Genomic DNA, 20,642 nt, shown 5'->3' with positions numbered 1-20,642 from the left:
CAAGACTAAGCAAAAATAACAAATCTGGAGGCAGCATACTACCTGATTTCAAACTACACTATAAAGCCATAGTCACCAAAAGAGTGTGGTACTGGTATAAAAATAGGCAAATAGACCAATGGAACAGAATAGAGAACCCCAAAATAAAGCCAAATACTTACAGCCAACTGATCTTCGGCAAAGCAAACAAAAACAAAAAGTGGGGAAAGGACACCCTTATCAACAAATGGTGCTGGGATAATTGGCTAGCCACATATAGGAGAATGAAACTGGATCGTCATCTGTCACCTTGTACAAAAATCAACTCAAGATGGATTAAGGACTTAAGACCTGAAACTATAAAAATTCTAGAAGATAACATTGGAAAAACCCTTCTAAACATTGGCTTAGGCAAGGATTTCATGACCAAAAACCCAAAAGCAAATGCAATAAAAACAAAGATAAATAGCTGGGACCTAATTAAACGAAAGAGCTTTTGCACAGCAAAAGGAACAGTCAGGAAACAGACAACCCACAGAGTGGGAGAGAATCTTCACAATCTATACATCTGACAAAGGACTAATATCCACAATCTACAATGAATGCAAACAAATCAGGAAGAAAATAACAAACAGCCCTATCAAAAACTGGGCTAAGGACATGAATAGACAATTCTCAAAAGAAGGTATACAGATGGCCAACAAACATGAAAAAATGTTCAGTATCACGAATGATCAGGGAAATGCAAATCAAAACCACAATGTGATACTACCTTACCCCTGCAAGAATGGCCATAATCAAAAAATCAAAGAACAGTAGATGTTTGTGTGGATGCAGTGATCAGCAAACACTTCTACAGTGTTGGTGGGAATGTAAACTAGTACAGTCGCTATGGAAAACAGTGTGGAGATTTCTTAAAGAACTAAAAGTAGAACTACCATTTGATCCAGCATTCCCACTACTGGGTATCTACCCAGAGGAAAAGAAGTCATTATTCGAAAGAGGTAGTTGCACGTGCATGTTTATAGCAGCACAATTCACAATTGCAAAATTGTGGAAGCAACTCAAATGCCCATCAATCAATGAGTGGATAAAGAAACTGTGATATGTATATGTATCTCATATATATGATAGAGTACTACTCAGCCATAAAAAGGAATGAATTAACAATGACCTGGATGAGATTGGAGACTGTTATTCTAAGTGAAGTAACTCAGGAATGGAAAACCAAACATTGAATGTTCTCACTGATATGTGGGAGCTAAGATATGAGGACACAAAGGCATAACAATGATACAGTGGACTTTGGGGACTTGGGGGGAAGAGTGGGAGGGGACAAGGGATAAAAGACAACAAATATGGTGCAGTGTATACTGCTTCGTTGATGGGTGCACCAGGATCTCACAGATCACCACTAAAGAACTTACTCATGTAACTAAATACCACCTGTACCCCCATAATTTATGGAAAAATAAAATAATAAAATGTTTTTAAAAAAGGGAATGGTGTCAAGAGATTAGTGTTGTAACTGCTGACCGTTTTAGCCAGCCTGTAGTTTTTCTTTCTACCCTCATTTTATTTTTTTTTCAAAATATCCTACTTTTAAACTATTTCTTCTAACTTTTACTAGATATTTGCAAATAATTAAGTTCTTATACACATTTTCTGGCAGAAAAATCTGTAATCTAAACGATCAGACACAGGTGTTCCCTCATATGTATTGTGATTACAGAATAGAGTGAAAGGTCTTACTTAGCGAGAGCAAGTAGCCATGGGAGTTGTAGAGGACATAGAAAAGAGTAACAGTAATTAGAGTTAATTAGAGTCCTGTTTATATTCTTTTGTTTATCAAAATAAAGCATCGGTCCTTCCATTAGCATTACTTGTTATAGATGATGTCCTTTTGATTTTACAAATATTTAATTCTATAAATTGCATATTCCTAGGACTCCTAACTCCATTAAGAGGCTTTTTATTAACAAGAACTGATAAGACATACCATCTTACCAGTTATTTATATATAATGTGACAGAAATTATGCCTTTCTAGGGTTGTGCAACATGGTAGTACTGTATCTTTTTGAATACCTATCTTCTCAAGGAGTTACAAGCTCTATTTGAATTTAAGAATAATGTTAATAATGCCTTATGGTTTTATATTTACAAACCATGATATACATTATTTAATCTTTATAACTACTCTGTAAAGTAAGTACTATGCTCATTTTATGAATGAGAAAGCAGTCTCACAAAACATGAGTAGTGTGCCCTAAGTCATATGGAATTAGGTTGAAACCTAGATCTCTCACATCCGATATGTTAATTGTTCATCACCCCACGGGACATTGTCTTGTTGGATTTTAGTTGTGAGTGTGTTTGTGTGACATAAAGAGTAGATAAGGTGGATAAAATTAATGCTTATAAGCTTGGAATTGGTGACTTTCTCCTATGAAATATTATCAGATGCTTCTGAGGTTGAATGGAAAAGTTCAACTTTGCACATGTCCTAAGAAGATCAGGTAGAAAAAGTGATTCTCTGGAGGTAAGGAGAATGCCTGCTGTAGATAGAAAGGTAAAAGTCCTTTTGAATCATAAAGAGTAACATGGAAAAAAAAAAGGCAGTCAGGCTTGAGAAAGTAGTTGAGATGGTCACTGAAGCAGCATGCAATCAGAGATTTTCACTCTCTACAGAGGTGTTCTTTAGTACATTTGATAGCATTATACAATAGTAGACACACTAGTTGATTAAACCTTACCAATTGCTACTTACTGTTATAGTTAAAAACCATAGGATTGTTACCCTCCCCTTAGTCTACATGAAATTGAAATATATTTTATTAACCCCCAAAATTAAGGGTTTAGTTGCCACACAAATGTAGAAACCTGCTATGTAACTGCCACATGACTATTCTTGGTCCCGTTAAGTCTTTATGTACAATCAGTAGGGGATAAAGAATCCTAGTGCTTCTGATGAGTCTAGTCCTTAGTGGTTACAGTTGTTCCTCTCTGTTCTTACTGTAAGATACTCTAGAAAATCTCATACAGATAAAATAGTGGTATGTAGGCATGGAGAATGGGAAGGAATACAGTATTACAAATAAAAAATGTAGCAATATCAAAGATCATTGATGGTAGAATCAGAAGATAGGAGTTCAAATCTCTGCTTTCTCAGTTTTAACTCACACATTGGGCAAACCCTGCTTATCCCTGGTCTAGCATCAGTTTCCTTATTTGTAAAATGAGAATAGTAACAAAATATCCCCTTGTTTCTCATAAACTTATTGTGAGGCTGAGCTGACAAAAGGTTTATGAAAGCCTTTGTAAAATGTAAAAGTTATACAAATGTAGGGTACTATAACTTTAATTCTGCATTTGGCTTTACTGACGAACATAATCTGCCGTTGGAATTTTAATTGTTAAATTACAGAATCATTGAAAAGTTAATAAGTGGTGGATTTTAGTAAATTTGAGCTCAAATGGAAACAACTGAATTTAGTAATTTTATTTTATAATGTTTATTTCAGTGTTTTACATTTTGGTAAACATGTGAGATCATAGGAAGTCCTATTAGATAGCCAATCTCTGTCTCTAGAGGGCACCAAAGGACTCAAATGTTTACCTGAATCTTGCTCTAGGTATGTATCTACATTTTTATTTCATTTTATTTTTTAATCCTCAGAATTTTTATAACCACTTTTCTGCCAAAAGTGCTAAAATACTGTATTTGTGATAGAATTAATTTTAAATTCCCAAGCACCTAATAATAATTAAAACAGCCCTTTAAAATATTGGTTATATTACTGCTTTTCTCTTGCCAGTTATCCTTGTTAGAGCTTTACTTTGATCATTATCTAATCTAATTATTGGAGATACTGCTTTCATGAGAAGTATTTGGCTCTAATTTAGTTACTAGAATGTTAAATCAACAATCAAATACGTTTGTAAAAACCAAGGAATGTAAATCCCCAATTTTGTTTTTATTTCAGATTATAGAAAATAAAATGTAAAGTTTTGATGGTCAGTTACAACATAGTCATGAGCTGTGCATTTCTTAAATGGTGCAACTTGAGAGTCTATTAGTCCAGTATGAGTTATAAATTGGCTGTATAGGGCAAAAATCTAATAGATATATTCTCTACAGTCTAAGATGATGTGTACATTTATACTGACACTAAACATTGCTTATGGTAGATTATACATGTAAGACTAAAGTAGAAAAAACACTTAAATTGTTACATCAGAAATGTGTTTTAATCTTCTGATTTGTTGGCCTCTTAATTACTACATTTAGAGAGAGATATGTAAGAGTGGAGGCCAGGTGGCCACTTGGGCAGGGCCCTCCTTTCTGGGTTGCAGTATTTTGGTCAGGCTAATTCTAGAGTCACAGGCTTAGGTTTGAATCCTAGAACCACCACTTACTGGCTTGATATTATGCAAGGTTTAAAAAATATATTTCTCTAAGCCTCAGGTTCCTCAACTATAAATTGGGATTAATATTACCATCTACTTTAGAGAGTCATTTTGAGGATTAAGTGAGATGTTGTATATAAAGCATGTAGTTCAGTACCTGATACAAAGAAATTACTCAAAAAACACTAGCTATTATTATTACAAGGTCTTAAGAATTTTTAGAGTGTGTGTATCCAGAGACTCGACAATATTGATGTGTTTGAAGGAGGGTACACTGTTTTGGGGCAAATAAGTTTTCACTGGTATTCTAGTTATAGTATTATCTGCCTCTGCTATAAATTTTTAAGACTGTTTCTAAAGTCCTCTATAATTTCATTTCTATTTTAGTAAGTAGTGTTATGTGATTAATTGGATCAGAGATAGTTTTTAATATATGGAGACTGTAAATCATATTTGTAAATCATACTTGTTTTGAAATCTGAAAATTGGGTTATAGGAATGGCTGAATAAGTTTTAATGTAAGGTTGATTTATCTTGTGAAGGTTTTTGCTCTAGCACAAATTTATGTACTGTCTACCATATTGCCATGCATGAATGTAGTGGATTTTTAATAAATATTTATTGATAGTGATGATAATTTATAAATAATTGCTTTATAAGAGTTTTAAGGTTAGGCTATAATTTTAAAATTTTGCTCTGACTATATTTCTAAGAGATAATTGGAGCTTGTTTCCTATCTGAAGAAAATAAGCTAGAGGAGACTACTCAGTGGCCATCCTAGGCAAGCATGGTCCCAAATTTGATGATCTCAAAAAGAGATTCTTGAGCCTTTCGAGGTACCATGAACATGATAGTCACAAAGCTTCAGAATACATCAGCAAATCTATCATTATAATTTTCTAATGAACTTTATATTTACAGTATGATAAAAGAAATTACCTTTCAAGATTATCTTACGTCAGTTATCCTTACATTTGATACATATGTTTCTAGGAAACCAGAGTATCTTGAAAAAATGTAAATGTAAATATTTTAAAATATATCATAGGAATTTATTGTAGAGTATATATGTTGTGATTTTCTTTGTACATGTGTTTTATGATTGTAAGTTGATGGAAGTTTTTCCCCCTTCTTTATTCTCCTGGTAATCCTATATAGGTTCATGAAGGATTCCTGGAGAGTAAAGTGTTTATTTCGAATAGTACCAATTCATCAAATCCATGTGAGAGAAGAAGTGTTGACCTAAGGATATATATGCTTTGCTTTCTTCCATTTATAATTCTTTTGGTCTTCATTCGTGAACTAAAGAATCTATTTGTACTTTCATTCCTTGCCAACGTTTCCATGGCTGTCAGTCTTGTGATAATTTACCAGTATGTTGTCAGGGTAAGTATAAAAAGTTTTAAACTAAGTTCTTATCTTTCTTATGTAAGTAAAATTCTGTTTACTGTGGAGGTAAAAGTAATGATATGCAAAGACCCCTACTTCATATGTGGCACACAGTGTACAATCAGTAAATGTTGGTTTCTTTTAGGGGGATGCTGCTGAGTTAGAAAAGTATATGACATAGAGATTAAACAGACTTTGTGGTCAGATCTTGAATCTTGGTAAATACGCTTCTGGGCTTTGTGACAGTGCTTCAGAAGGTAGTAATACCTACCCTATTAGAGTTATGAGATTTAGGATTGTGTTCTTAGTACAGTGCCAAACATGAAACCAGGTACTCATTAAATGTATTATTCTTTAAAATTTGAGCCAATCACAAGAGATGCATATTATGTGTGTGTGTGTGTGTGTGTGTGTGTGTGTGTGTGTGTGTGTATATATATATATGCAATTCTATAATTTCCTTTCACTTCTGAACTTTTATTTGCTGCCACTGCTTCAATCCACTGCCACTACACTAGTCTGTAATCCCTTTATCTGAAGTATATGCAATAACATCAACTGATTTCATTGTCCATAGTCTGGGAATTCTTAACCCAGTTTCCTTAAAATAATCTATTGATGGGATTCAGGGATTCTTCAAATCCCTTAAAATAGTTTGCAAGATTTAGTATTTCTGTATGTATGTATGTATGTGTTTTGCTGTTAAGCAGTTGTATAGCTTTCATCTTGCAAAGGTGTCAAAGACACAAAAAAGGTCGAGAATCCCTGTTCCAGTCACTCCTGATCTAATTAATCTTATATATTATTTCCAAGGTAATTGTTGTAAAATCTTCATTAGCAATTTATTAAAAATTCTTATTATGGATCTGTGTTTCATTTCCCTCCTCTTTGAATTTCAAAAGCTGTAGTTCCTCTTATAGCACTGAGTGGGAGGAAACAGACAGGAAGTTCATATAGGCTTTCCGGAGTTCATGACCCCTTAGCTAAACATGTAAGATTCAGTTAAGCGGAAAAGGAGGTTCCCAAAATAGAAGGAACAGCATGAGCTGCTGTTTGGAGAAGTGAAATAGCATCCTGCTTGCCTTAAATAATAGTTTAGTATTGAATGAGCCAAACATTGTAATACCCTTTCATTCTAAACCCAGTATATGGTTTTAGACATGTATCACCAGTATATCACACAATTCTATCTATGCTTCAGATGTTCTAGACCTCTCTATTCCCCAAATTATCCTAGAGCTTTCACACTTCAGTTGCTTTGTTCATTCTTTTTACTTGGCCTTGAATTCTGCTTCCAATCAGGCAAAGCAGAGAATGTAAGATGGTGAGAAGAGTAGGGACCAGACTTGGGGTATCTGGAAGAAGTGGCCATTTAGAGCCAATGTGTACTTTGTCCAGATGGTGAGATTTGGAATAAGCCTGTGAGTCAGGACCAAGCAATCAAAGCCAGAGTCAGGACATATATATTCAAATAATAAGGGTAATGACAACCATCAAATCAAATAGTAAAAGCACTGAAACAAGAAGGAAACCTGTTTTGGGCAGCAGCAGAGCTATAAGGTAGAAAGCCAGTGTCAGGAACCAGGTATCTTAGAGAACTGAAAGAGCAATGAAAATAGAGTGGAGAATGAATTTCTGTTGGGCACCAGCAGCAGTGGTTGATAACTTGACTATATGGCTCTCAGCTTAGGCCTTGAGTGTGCTTATGTATTTCCTGTTGTGGCAGGAGCCATACCTAGTGTTCACAGCCTGGGACTTGCAGGTGGAAGCAGGTAATCAGGAGCATTTTGCTCAGATGGAATGTATGAGCATGAGGGAGACAATTGCTTTTGGCAGTGAAATCCTAACAGCTTGGCTACATTTAACATAGGATGCTTTAAGTGTTTATTGAAACAATTATTCAATTTTATAACACTTTGCTGTCGTGAAGCTCAAAATTATATGATTTTTCTTTTGTTTTTAAATTATTTAGAATAAGTAAAGATGTAACTGGTCTTCTTTTTTTCTTCCTTTCTTTAGAACATGCCAGATCCCCACAACCTTCCAATAGTGGCTGGTTGGAAGAAATACCCACTCTTTTTTGGTACTGCTGTATTTGCTTTTGAAGGCATAGGAGTGGTAAGAATTTAGTCTTTATTATTATTTTTAAAAATCTTAATTCAACACAATGATTTATATAGCCTACCTATATTTAAAATTGCATATTTTTCTTTTTTATTTCAATTTTCTTTACATGATTTCCAATTTGGTGTGATAGATTAGAATTATAGTTTAGTCCTTCCACTAACAAAGGACTTAATGTTAGACATACCACTTAGGCTCTCTACTTCTCTTTTTCTTTATCTATAAAATGAAGAAATTAGCCAGATCATTTTTAACATTTTATTATGGAAAATTTCAAACCTATACAAAATTTAGAGAGTAGTATAATGAACTCCTATGTAACGTCACCTGGCTTCAAAAATTATTAACTCAAGGCCAGTTTAAAAAAAATCTATATCCCACATACTCAGGCACATCTGAAGCATATTTTATAAATGAGATTATTTGAAGGTAATCAGAATAGTTGCAGAATCACTGCTATATAAAAAGTTGGATGTAAATTCTCCCTATAGTTTTATGAATATAATGTTTGTTTTGAGAAACAGTGTTATAAAGCTAATACCAAGAGAGACTCCAAAGATTCTGAGGATTCTAAGATATTAAATATTTCCATTCAGGTAGCTCCCAGTTTATTTAAAGCCTAACATTTGTAGACTTGGGGAAAATAGAATCTTGCTGTCTGCTTTGCTCCATAGTTTATATTTCATAGTCCGATGATCTGGTATGGGAGCAAAACCATTTGTAAACATCTATTTATATTAACCCCAGACAAAATAGATCTAAAATAAAATTTTATAACATTTTACTTGGGTTTCTGCTCTCTGTGAATTCTCCTTTAGATAATTCTCCCAAATTCTTACAAATTTTCACAGCTACAGTTATTGCTGTTGCAAACGTAACTGCAGATTTTCATGTTTGTCTTTAACTGATGAGCACTAGTTAACTATTGACATTTCCTCTGAATCTCAAATTCAACAATTCCAAAGTCTGACACGTATTTTCTCATCTAAAACCAGCTTTACTTTCTCATTTTCCTTTTTCTTTCTGTTTTATCTTCAGTTGCTTAAGCTTGAAACACTGGAGTGATTCCTTTTACTTTGTCCTTGGTTCCCTGTTTCAATCAATAATTAAGGCATGTTGACGACTCTTTTATATTTCTCAAATTCATTCCATAAAGGAGACTATACATAAAACACCTATAATGCTGCATGACACAGAAGCCCGCAGGAAATGTTCATTTCTTTCTCTTTCTCCCTTGCTGCACTGACACCATTCTTGGCCACTGCCCATATTTCCGGTCTGGGTTATCTCCAGGGCATCCAAACTGTTCTCTGCCCTCTTGCTGCTATTAACAGTTCATGTTTCCATATGGAACTGACTGACTTATATGAAAAGTGGAAAAAATACTAGATTTATCATCTCTTAAGAGTTATTGTGAGGATTGCATAAGATGCTGCATGCAGAGCTTTTAGAAAAACAAACAACCCCATCAAAAAGTGGGCGAAGGACATGAACACGCTTCTCAAAAGAAGACATTTATGCAGCCAAAAAACACATGAAAAAATGCTCACCATCACTGGCTATCAGAGAAATGCAAATCAAAACTACAATGAGATACCATCTCACACCAGTTAGAATGGCAATCATTAAAAAGTCAGGAAAAAACAGGTGCTGGAGAGGATGTGGAGAAATAGGAACACTTTTACACTGTTGGTGGGACTGTAAACTAGTTCGACCATTGTGGAAGTCAGTGTGGCAATTCCTCAGGGATCTAGAACTAGAAATACCATTTGACCCAGCCATCCCATTACTGGGTATATACCCAAAGGACTATAAATCATGCTGCTATAAAGACACATGCACACGTATGTTTATTGCGGCACTATTCACAGTAGCAAAGACTTGGAACCAACCCAAATGTCCAACAATGATAGACTGGATTAAGAAAATGTGGCACATATACACCATGGAATACTATGCAGCCATAAAGAATGATGAGTTCATGTCCTTTGTAGGGACATGGATGAAATTGGAAATCATCATTCTCAGTAAACTATCGCAAGAACAAAAAACCAAACACCACATATTCTCACTCATAGATGGGAATTGAACAATGAGAACACATGGACACAGGAAGGGGAACATCACACTCTGGGCACTGTTGTGGGGTGGGGGGAGGGGGGAGGGATAGCTTTAGGAGATATACCTAATGCTAAATGACGAGTTAATGGGTGCAGCACACCAGCATGGCACATGTATACATATGTAATTAACCTGCACATTGTGCACATGTACCCTAAAACTTAAAGTATAATAATAATAAAAAAAAAAGAATCATACCTGGCATATCATAAACACTCCAGTAAATACTTGCTATTATTGTTACTTAGGTCTTTCACTGTATAGCCTAATTTTATGGTTACAATCTCTGAAGATTTGCCTTAAAAACTTGGTTTTTCAGTCAGCCTTTTCTTATTTTCTTTAAAGGTTCTTTTTCAATAAAATAAAAATTATTAGTTTTACTGAATTTGACAGACAGTAGATACAGGTGGATAGATGTAAAACCAGTTACAGATATGTGTGTATACATGGGTTAGTATACATGCATATACTTCCTAGTTCTGTCTCCTGAGAGGGGCTGCAAGCAGTGATACCCCAGTATCAACAAGCACACACCCAGATCTTGATTTCTAAATACCAGATCTTCATTTCTGAATACCATTCTACAAGAGAATCAAAGTTCTTTCGAGAAATGGCTGATTTTAGGGCTGAAGCAAGGAAATGCAAGATGAGGCTAAAGCATCTTGTAGCGTCAGAAGGTAAGAATATGTTCAAGAAACGAAAGAATGGAGGCAAGTCAAAGGGACACAGAAGCCAACCTGATGGAATTTACAATGGCCAAAGGTGGAATAATATGAGTAACAAAACAAATAACAGAATATTGGATTATAATTCAATATTTAAAAAAATACATAAGGTCATGCTAATATACATACATACATACATACATACATACATACATACATGAGAATCCTAGAAACCCTCCTCCCTCCAGGCAATATAACTAATCCTCCTCCTACTCCCCAGAGAAGGGGCTGGATTTAGGGACTTGGCTTTCAATAAACAGAGTATGATGAGAGGGAAGAAAAGTAACTGTATAATAGAGAAACCTGGCAAACACTACCTTAACCAAGTGATGAAAATTAACTTCACCAGTGATAAACCATGTTAATAACGTGTGATGAGACAGGCACTTCACCTCTATGTTATCCTTCTCTAAAACCTATAATACCAGTCCAGTCATGAGAAAAACCTCAGAAAAACCTAAATGGAGGGGCTTTATGTAAAATACCAAACCAGTACTCCTTAAAACTGGCAAGATAATGAACAATAAGCAAAGATAGAGAAATGATCAGACAGGAGGCATGGTGACAAAATGCACTGTGGGTATCCTGGATGGAACTCTGGGACAGAAAAAGGATATTAATGGAAAAACTAATGAAATCCAAATGAAATTTGCAGTTTAGTTAATAGCGATGTACCAATATTGATTTTTAGTTGTTGCAAATGTACTATCGTAATATAAAAAGTTAACGGTAGGAGAAACTGGGTCAGGGGTATATGGGAGATCTCTGTGTTATCTTTGTAACTTTTCTGTAAATCTGAAATTATCCCAAAATAAAAAGGTTATTTAAAAAAAACTAACAGGTTTGCCTGCCAAGAGATGAGTTTAAATCTTTTTAAGAAGTTTAAAGTAGGTGGTATAAATATATAGCAATGGAAGTGTACTTCAACAATTACATGTGTTTTAAAGGAAAAAAATTTGCGTATAGGCTATAAACAACCAATTTGTATGTATAAGAGACACTGTTATTTTTAAATACTTGTATTCCCTTTAAAAACAGTGTTGTATTCTTTTCTTAGGTCCTTCCACTGGAAAACCAAATGAAAGAATCAAAGCGTTTCCCTCAAGCATTGAATATTGGCATGGGGATCGTTACAACTTTGTATGTAACATTAGCTACTTTAGGATATATGTGTTTCCGTGATGAAATCAAAGGCAGCATAACTTTAAATCTTCCCCAAGATGTATGGTAGGTATATATGAATTTGTCAATATTAGTTTATATATTTTATAATGTACCACTGTTTGATGATAAAGGCGTGTTCTTGGATTTATGGTTTAAACGTTTACAATTTTTACTGTGATTTCCTGGAATCCCATCACTTTGGGAGGCAGAGGTGGGAGGATCACCTGAGGTCAGGAGTTCGAGACCAGCCTGGCCAACATGGTGAAACCCTGTCTGTACTAAAAATACAAAAATTAGCCAGGCGTGGTGGCGGGTGCCTATAATCCCAGCTACTCAGGAGGCTGAGGCAGGAGAATCGCTTGAACCCGGGAGGCGGAGGTTGCAGTGAGCTGAGATCGTGCCATTGCAATCCAGCCTGGGTGACAAGAGTAAAACTCCGTCTCAAAACAAAAAAAAAAATTAGTGTGATTTATTTATTTGTGCAATCTGGAATTTTTTCATAATCTTCGAAGGAGACCAAATGTGAACTTAGGGTTCTTGTGGGATTTTTAAAAAAATATTTAAAATTGGAGTTTTTTCCAAATCCAAGTCAAGTATAAGAGTAGAACAGGGATTATTTTAATATGGACACATTTTAATAAAAAAATTAATACTTGTCCTTATTGCCAAAAAAACCAAACACTCACGGTTCCTAATAAAATAATAGATTACATCATTTATGGTCCTTGCTATTTTGGTCAGCTTCATAGTGTATATTTTCCAAGTCCTTTCAGAACACAGTTGGGACACATTATAAATAATAAAACAAAATGGTGCATCATCTTAATGTTCTCTTTCATATTGGGACCATATCCTGCTAAATGAAGCATCATATGTATATGATTTTTCCTTTTTCCAGAGGTTTGTCTTTGGAAAATTTTCAAAGATAGTGGCAGTGATTACCATGCAGACTTACTTCCTTATTTACAAGATGGAAGGTAACTCCTTAGTTTTCACATACGCAAAGAATAAATTTGGAATCACTGATTGAATTATTGTCACACTACTACATTAGCTACTTGGATTAAAAAAATCTGTGTAATCTTAAATGTCTTACTATATTAGTGAAAAAGCAACAACAGCAGAAATTACATCTTCTGACTGGCCTCCTGGTGAGAATTTGTCTGTCATTTAATAGTCATTTGAATCCCGGGCATTTATTGGAGTCAAAAATGTAGCTAGGACAAATGTTTGTAGGAAGCCATTTATGACAGAGCAAATGGCTCTAGTTTAGACTTAGGATAGTTTCCAGGTTGCACAAGGAGCACACATGTGGTGTGTCTGTATTTTTTAATTACAATTTAACTTTAGCTAACATAAATGTATTTCAAAATGGAAACATGTTTCAAATATTGCAAATATATTTCAAGGTGGAGTCATTATTACAAATAAGATATATGGTTATTTAGCATTTATTTTATTAACTCTTTATAGTTAATTATATAATTTTGTTGCCTTCAAATGTGCTTTTTGGTTTCTTTTTTATAATATGAAACGAAGCTTAATGAACTATAAGCTTAAACAGCTTAGTATAAGAGAATCAAGCTAAAAAATATGGTAGTAAGTTCATCTTTTCAAATACTATACAATGTTTGGAAAATAGAATGATATTTTTTCCTCATTTAGAAGAATATTTTGAGCTGGGTATGGTGGCTTATGTCTGGAATCCCAGTGCTTTGGGAGGAAAAGGTGGGAGGATCAGTTGAGGCCAGAAGTTTGAGACTAGCCTGCATAACATAGTGAAACTCCAAATCTACCCAGAATTTAAAAATTAGCCAGGCACGGTGGCACAAGTCTGTAATCGCAGCTATTTGGGAGGCTGATGTGGGAGGATCACTTGGCGCCTGGGAGGTTGATTATACAGTGAGCTGTGATGGTACCACTGCACTCCAGCCTGGGAAACAGAGAGACATTTTGTCTCAATAATATTAATAATAACAATAATATTTTGACTAAATCTTAAAAATAATCATTTTAGAAATTGACAACTATTATTAATGTCAAATATAAAATGTACATGGAAATAATGTCAAAATTATTTCCCGGTCTTATTTACAAAAGCATGTAAGGAATATTTTAGGGAGGAAGTTTCCAAAGTGGGAGTGTGCGCACATTCACATTGAAAGGTTTGTATTACCAGGCACATAAGAATGTGGTGTAGAAATAGTGGGCGAGAATAAGACAGAATGCTTTTGGTATTCACAACTCAATCTTGGAGGGTGACACTGTCCTTGCAGTAGCTCCAATTAATCCTTCCCTTTTCCCACAGCCCCTTTCTACATCTGACCTTATTCCTAATTGCTGTGACTTTCCAATTAGAATGGAACTAGTTGAGACTCTTGATTTAAAAGGGACCATTAGATCATAGTTTCTATTCAAGGAAGTCTAGCTAGACACCACCTTTCATTAGAGGAAACCCTAGTACAAGTATCCTAAGAAACAACAAAAATCTGGAAAAAAACAGGAAAGCCAGTCAAGACACATATTTCCATTTAGAGAACTTGCATTGGTTAATGCCTTTGCACTGTGGAGATATGCCTTATGCAGCCTATAGTCTGTTTCTGTGTGGACTCTGCAGTTGTGGGACAATTAAAATAATAGTCACAACTGAGGGATACAAGAGAAGAGTTGCTTGTCTTTTTACAGTCATGGCATTCTGTAAAGTGAGAAATTTGGACTAGAATAATCATGGGATTATATTTAAGATTTCTTTCTTAATATACTATATATGAGTCTGTCTTTCACTTCTTTCCTGTGCTTCACACGAGAGGCCTTGAAAGTTAGAGATTGTGCGATGTACTCTATTGGCGGAGTATGAAAGCCAATGACTGTTACAAGAGTATCCTAGAGAACTAATGGCTACTAGCTATGAAAAGCTGTAAAGGGCTTTTGGTACAAATTGGCAAAGTCTCAGAGTATATTAGGGCTATTTCTGCAAGAAAAGATTGAATTAGAAAGAGGCCATAGGATAAAGCAAGTATGGATTAGAGAAGCTCTGAGTTATTATTACCCTTAATCTTTCTGAACTGTGGTCTTTGAAAATTAGTTATGAGTAATACTGTACATGTATTGCATTTAGCTTTTGAAGTAAATAATGTATTTTAAAGGTTTTACTAGTTCAAGGCATTCAATCTAGTGATAAATGCTACATAACCATAGTTGTCTTATTTTTTAGCCTAGAATGAGATGAGGCTCTTGGCAAGGATTGCAGATAGTTCTCAATTAAGATGACTTCTTGACAGAGCTAAATCCTCAAGATTCTCAACCTGAGCATCATGAAGGATCTAAGAGGGAAAGTGCCTTACCAGGTTATTTCTAAGGGTAGCTTCTGTATTCAATCTTGAGAGACAGAGAAGCAGTCAACAACTTATTTCCCAAGTTGGTTTTTAAAAAATTTTAAGTTATTCATACCTGAAGGTTGACTTATTAGCCAATGTGGGGAAAAGAATAAAAGCATTATAAATTTTGATAATCTATGTTTTCAAAACTAATATTTTCAGTGGAACATTAAGTTGTTTTCTCCCTATAATCTGATTCAATATATTGGCTGAAAAATAATTATTAAAAATACATTTCTGTCTTTTACTAAGGTATTAAATTCTTTACTGTCATTATAATAGATTTTGTTTCCAAGCATAAATGATTTTATTCTTTGAAGTGCTATTAATATTTGTCATGTTGAATGGTTGTAGTTTCTAAGAATTACCTAACCATATCTATTTTGATAATTAATATTTAATAAGTATCAATCACCTATTAATACTAAGTGCATTGAAGGGATATACAGAGAAGAATTAAACAATCTGTAACTCTCAGGAGCTTTGGCAGCGAGGAGTTTTAAAAGACCTTTTAATGTACATTAAATGTTGTTTAAAGTTATTTGATGTTTTGTACCCTCAAAACAAATTCCTGTGACTTTAAGAAAGTTTATTATTCTTTAGAAAGAGGGTTTACTGGGTAGATTTTTCCTTTCAACGTTCTTCATTTCTAAAACGTAGTACAAAAGAAGCCTTACAATAGATGCTGCTTAAAACCAAAATGAAGAAAAGGTTGTGATGATAGCTATACAAAAGTTGTAGAGAAAAATAGTTTAGAGTGATTGAAAATATAGATTCCAAACATAGAAATAAGTGGGTTCTTGAAACAGAAAAGGAGTAGGAGTGAAACAGTTCATTTTAAACTGTGGCACTTTTTAAAGATGCCCTCTTGTTTCTATATAACTATTCTTTGGTTGATTAGTAGATATACCAACTTGTAAAAGAGCCACACTATTTTATTTCCCTTTTTACTCTTTGTAACACCAAATAGTAATATTTGCATATAATTAATGATATTAATAATAACCAGATTCTTAGCCGATGTAACTTTGTCAATAAAAAAGTAATAGTACTTATATGCAAAATGATGTATTTTTATTTTATTTTAAAAAATATTAAATATATTATTACCACATTTTAAAAATAAGTGAAAAGATAATTAAGAAAAAGGAATGTCCTTTTATTAAACTAATAAACTAACAAGAATATTTGTTTAATTATCCACAGTTACATATCAGAGTATAGGAAACATGTGTCTTTCAGTTATGTGGTATATATTCAGTAACTTGACCATTTATGTGTAACCTTTAAGCCTCAAGCTGAGAAATACATCCTTAGCTAATTTTTAAAATTAAGTTTTAAATGTTGTTAGCTCTAAGGAGTTCTTTCCTTCCTAATTGTGATGTGTATCTTCAAATCTGTTTTTATTCAGCTTTTAAATTTCTTCTTACTCTTGTATGATAAATATGTTATAGCAGAATACTATTGAATCTCTTCTTGCTTGGCCATAGTTTAGAGACTGTTTATAATCCTTATTACTCTCACCACTTCTATTCAACATAGTATTGGAAATCCTGGCCAGAGCAATCAGGCAAGAGAAAGAAACAAAGGGCATCCAAGTAGGAAGAACTGCAAGATCTGCACACTATCCCTGTTTTCAGATGACATGATCCTATATCTCGAAAACCCCATAGTAAGCCCAAAGGCTTCTTAAGCTGATAAGCAACTTCAGCAAAGTCTCAAGCTGCAAAATCGATGTGCAAAAAAATCAACATTTCTATATACCAATAACAGTCAAGCTGAGAGCCAAATCTTTATGTGGCAATTGTGAATGGTATTGTGTTGCCACAATTCACAATTGCCACATAAAGAATAAAATACCTAGGGATACAGCTAACCAGGGAGGTGAAAGATCTCTACAACAGGAATTACAAAACACTGCTCAGAGAAATCAGAGATGACACAAACAAATGGAAAAACATTCCATGCTCATGGATAGGAAGAATCAATATCATAAAAATAGCCACACTGCCCAAAGCAATTTATAGTTTTAATGCTATTCCTATTAAACTGCCATTGACATTCTTCACAGAACTAGAAAAAACTATTTTAAAATTCATGTGGAACCAAAAATGAGCCTGAAGGGTCAAGGCAATCCTCAGCAAAAAGAACAAAGCTGGAGGCATCACACTACCCAACTCTAAACTATAAGACAGGTCTGCAGTAACCAAAACAGCATTGTACTGGGACAAAAACAGACACATAGACCAATGGAACAGAATAGAGAGCCCAGAAGTAAGGCCACACACCTGCAACTATCTGATCTTTGAAAAACCTGACAAAAACAAGCAATGGGGAAAGGATTCGCTATTCAATAAATGGTGCTAGGATAACCAGCCAGCCATATGGGATAGACTGAAACTGGACCCCTTCCTTACACCATATACAAAAAATTAACTCAAGATGGAGTAAAGGCTTAAATGTAAAACCCCAGACTATAAAAACCCTGGAAGAAAATACCATTCTGGACATAGGAATGGGCAAAGATTTTATGATGAAGACTCCAAAAGCAATTGCAACAAAAGCGAAAATTGACAAATGGGATCTAATTAAACTAAAGAGCTTCTGCACAGCAAAGAAAACTATCAACAGAGTGAACAGGCAACCTACAGAATGGAAGAAAATTTTTGCAAACTAGGCATCGAACAAAGGTCTAATATCCAGCATTTAAAGGAACTTCAAGAAATTTATAAGAAAAGAATCTCATTAAAAAGTGGGCAAAGGATTTGGGAGGCCAAGGCAGGCAGATCACAAGGTTAGGAGTTTGAGACCAGCCTGGCCAATATGGTGAAACCCCATCTCTACTAAAAGTACAAAAATTAGCCAGGTGTGGTGGCGGGCGCTTGTAGTCCCAGCTACTCGGGAGGTTGAGGCAAGAGAATCGCTTGAACCGGGGAGGCAGAGGTTGCAGTGAGCTAAGATTGAGCTGCTGCACTCTATCCTGGGCAACAGAGTGAGACTCCACCTCAAAAAAAAAAACAAAAAAAAAGTGGGCAAAGGACGTGAACAGACACGTCTCAAAAGAAGGCATACATGCCGCCAACAATCATGGAAAAAAAAAATGCTCAACATTACTGATCATTAGAGAAATGCAAATCAAAACCACAGCGTGATACCATCTCACACTTGTCAGAATGGCTATTACTAAAAAGTCAAAAAATAACATGCTAGTGAGGTTATGGAGAAAAAGGAACAACGCTTATTATAAACTGTTGATGGGAGTATAAGTTAGTTCAAGACATTGTGGAAGACAGTGTAGCGATGCCTCAAAGACCTTAAAACAGAAATGTCATTTGATCCAGTCGTCTCATTACTGGGTTTATACCCAAAGAAATATAAATCGTTCTGTTATAGAAACACGTACATACCTTTGTTCATTGCAGCACTTTTCACGATAGCAAAGATACGGAATTAACCTAAATGCCTGTCAGTGATAGATTGGATAAAGAAGATATGGTACAATATACATCGTGGAATACTATGCAGCCATAAAAAAGAATGAGATAATGTTCTTTGTAGGAACATGGGTGGAGCTGGAGGTCATTATCCTTAGCAAACTAACATGGGAACAGAAAACCAAATACCACATATTCTTACTTATAAGTGGGAGCTAAATGATGAGAACACGTGGACACATGGAGGGGAACAACACACACTGGGGCCTATTGAGGGTGAAGGGTGTGAGGAGGGAGAGGATCAGAAAAAATAGCCAATGGGTACTAGGCTTAATACCTGAGTGATGAAATAATCTGTACAACAGGCCCCCATGACACAAATTTACCTATATAACCTGCACATGTACCCCTGAACTTTAAAAGTCGAATTAAAAAATCCTTACTACTTTAAGTCTTAAGACATCAGAAATAAAGCTCCATTCATGTCGATGTTTGCATACTTATATATTAAGTACATTTATACTTAAAGCTTCATTAATGTCGAGGTTTATATACCTTGACATTATATACCAAAAGTAGAATATAATCCTTTTAAAATGATTGCATTTTTTTGTGAGAAAGAAAACACTCTTTCCTGTACATGGGAATTTTAGGTGGGAAAGTAGAACTCTTAAATGAGAAAACTGTGGGAAGATGTTTCTGCTGAAAGAGGACATATGTATTAATCACTGCCCTGATGTTGCAGCACACTGAACCCACAGTGTTGTCTCTGCTTTGTTACTTAAAAAATGCAAGATGGTTGGGCTTTTCTTTTGAATGTTATAAAATATTAAAATGTTTTTTAAAATACAGCATATTAATTTTATTATTCTGCAACCCAAAAGAGTGGATTCCGTAATGTTCCTTCCTCTAGGTCCTACAATTCTGTTTTCTCTTCATGTCATTATCAACGTTTAAAAAGTCTTCTTTTTCTGGGCTTAAGAAAGTTACTGAAGTCTTTATCAAGACATGCATGCGAAGTTTTGACAGGAGGTTATCCATAATGTAGAAATCTAAAGATATTTATAAAACTGAAAATTGCTGTGCTGTTTTGAAGCACTGTATATCAAAGAGATAAGTTAATTTGCACAAAAGAATAACAACCACCTTACCCAGCAACTCTGTCTCTTATTTAATGTAATTTTAAACATAGATTGTATGTGTAATTTAGAGAACTTTGCAAGTTGAAACCGTTTAGATGCCTGCTTTTAGACTTAAGATGGATGACATTTCTGCAACTAATGACATACCTCCAAAGATTTTCACCCAAGAACTATACTTAAGTTTAATGTGAGTTTTTCTTCTATGTAAAGATCAGTGAGGGTATGACTCAGGATGTAAGACATATAGTAGGCTCAATTTTTAAAAATAAAGTTGAGAAAACTTTAGCTCTTTGGGGGGCTGAGTCTAACCTTCAGAATATTGGCTTATCCCAAAGTGAAATCTTTTTGCCAATATATCCCAAACCCTGGCATGCATGTTCAAGCTTTCCAGTCTTGTCAAAATGAATTGTTCTTGTATCATCTGGAAATTTAGTTAGAGATCAATTTGCCTTTTTTATAAACAAGCATTTTTAGTTAGTAAGGTTCTGGCCTAATTTGGTATTCTGGATTTCTTGTTTATCTTAATATTAAAAATAAAGGAGGAAAGCTAAATTCACGTTAAAAATGACTAAATTTTGAAAATTTTTTTCAACAGGTTATATCAATCAGTGAAAATTCTGTATTCCTTTGGCATTTTTGTGACATATTCAATTCAGTTCTATGTTCCAGCAGAGATCATTATCCCTGGGATCACATCCAAATTTCATACTAAATGGAAGCAAATCTGTGAATTTGGGATAAGATCCTTCTTGGTTAGTATTACTTGTAAGTATCATTA

At 34.6% G+C, this 20,642-nt stretch overlaps 1 protein-coding gene across 6 annotated transcripts in view; it reads left to right on the top strand.

Annotated features, from left to right (window-relative positions):
* SLC36A4 (solute carrier family 36 member 4) overlaps positions 1-20,642 on the top strand; it is a 344,024-nt gene that overhangs the window by 313,158 nt on the left and 10,224 nt on the right. For 4 of the 6 annotated variants that reach the window (XM_054524923.2, XM_054524922.2, XM_002822350.5 and 1 more), the window contains 4 exons: positions 5,547-5,774; positions 7,797-7,895; positions 11,805-11,974; positions 20,460-20,629. In XM_054524923.2, coding sequence (XP_054380898.1) covers positions 5,547-5,774; positions 7,797-7,895; positions 11,805-11,974; positions 20,460-20,629 — 667 coding nt within the window. The remainder of the gene's footprint in view (positions 1-5,546; positions 5,775-7,796; positions 7,896-11,804; positions 11,975-20,459; positions 20,630-20,642) is intronic. The other 2 variants (XM_054524925.2, XM_054524924.2) reach the window with 1 other exon arrangement.

The sequence above is a fragment of the Pongo abelii genome, chromosome 9, assembly GCF_028885655.2.
Source record: "Pongo abelii isolate AG06213 chromosome 9, NHGRI_mPonAbe1-v2.0_pri, whole genome shotgun sequence".
Taxonomy (NCBI): Eukaryota; Metazoa; Chordata; class Mammalia; order Primates; family Hominidae; genus Pongo; species Pongo abelii.
This window is presented reverse-complemented; position numbering and strand designations above follow the sequence as displayed.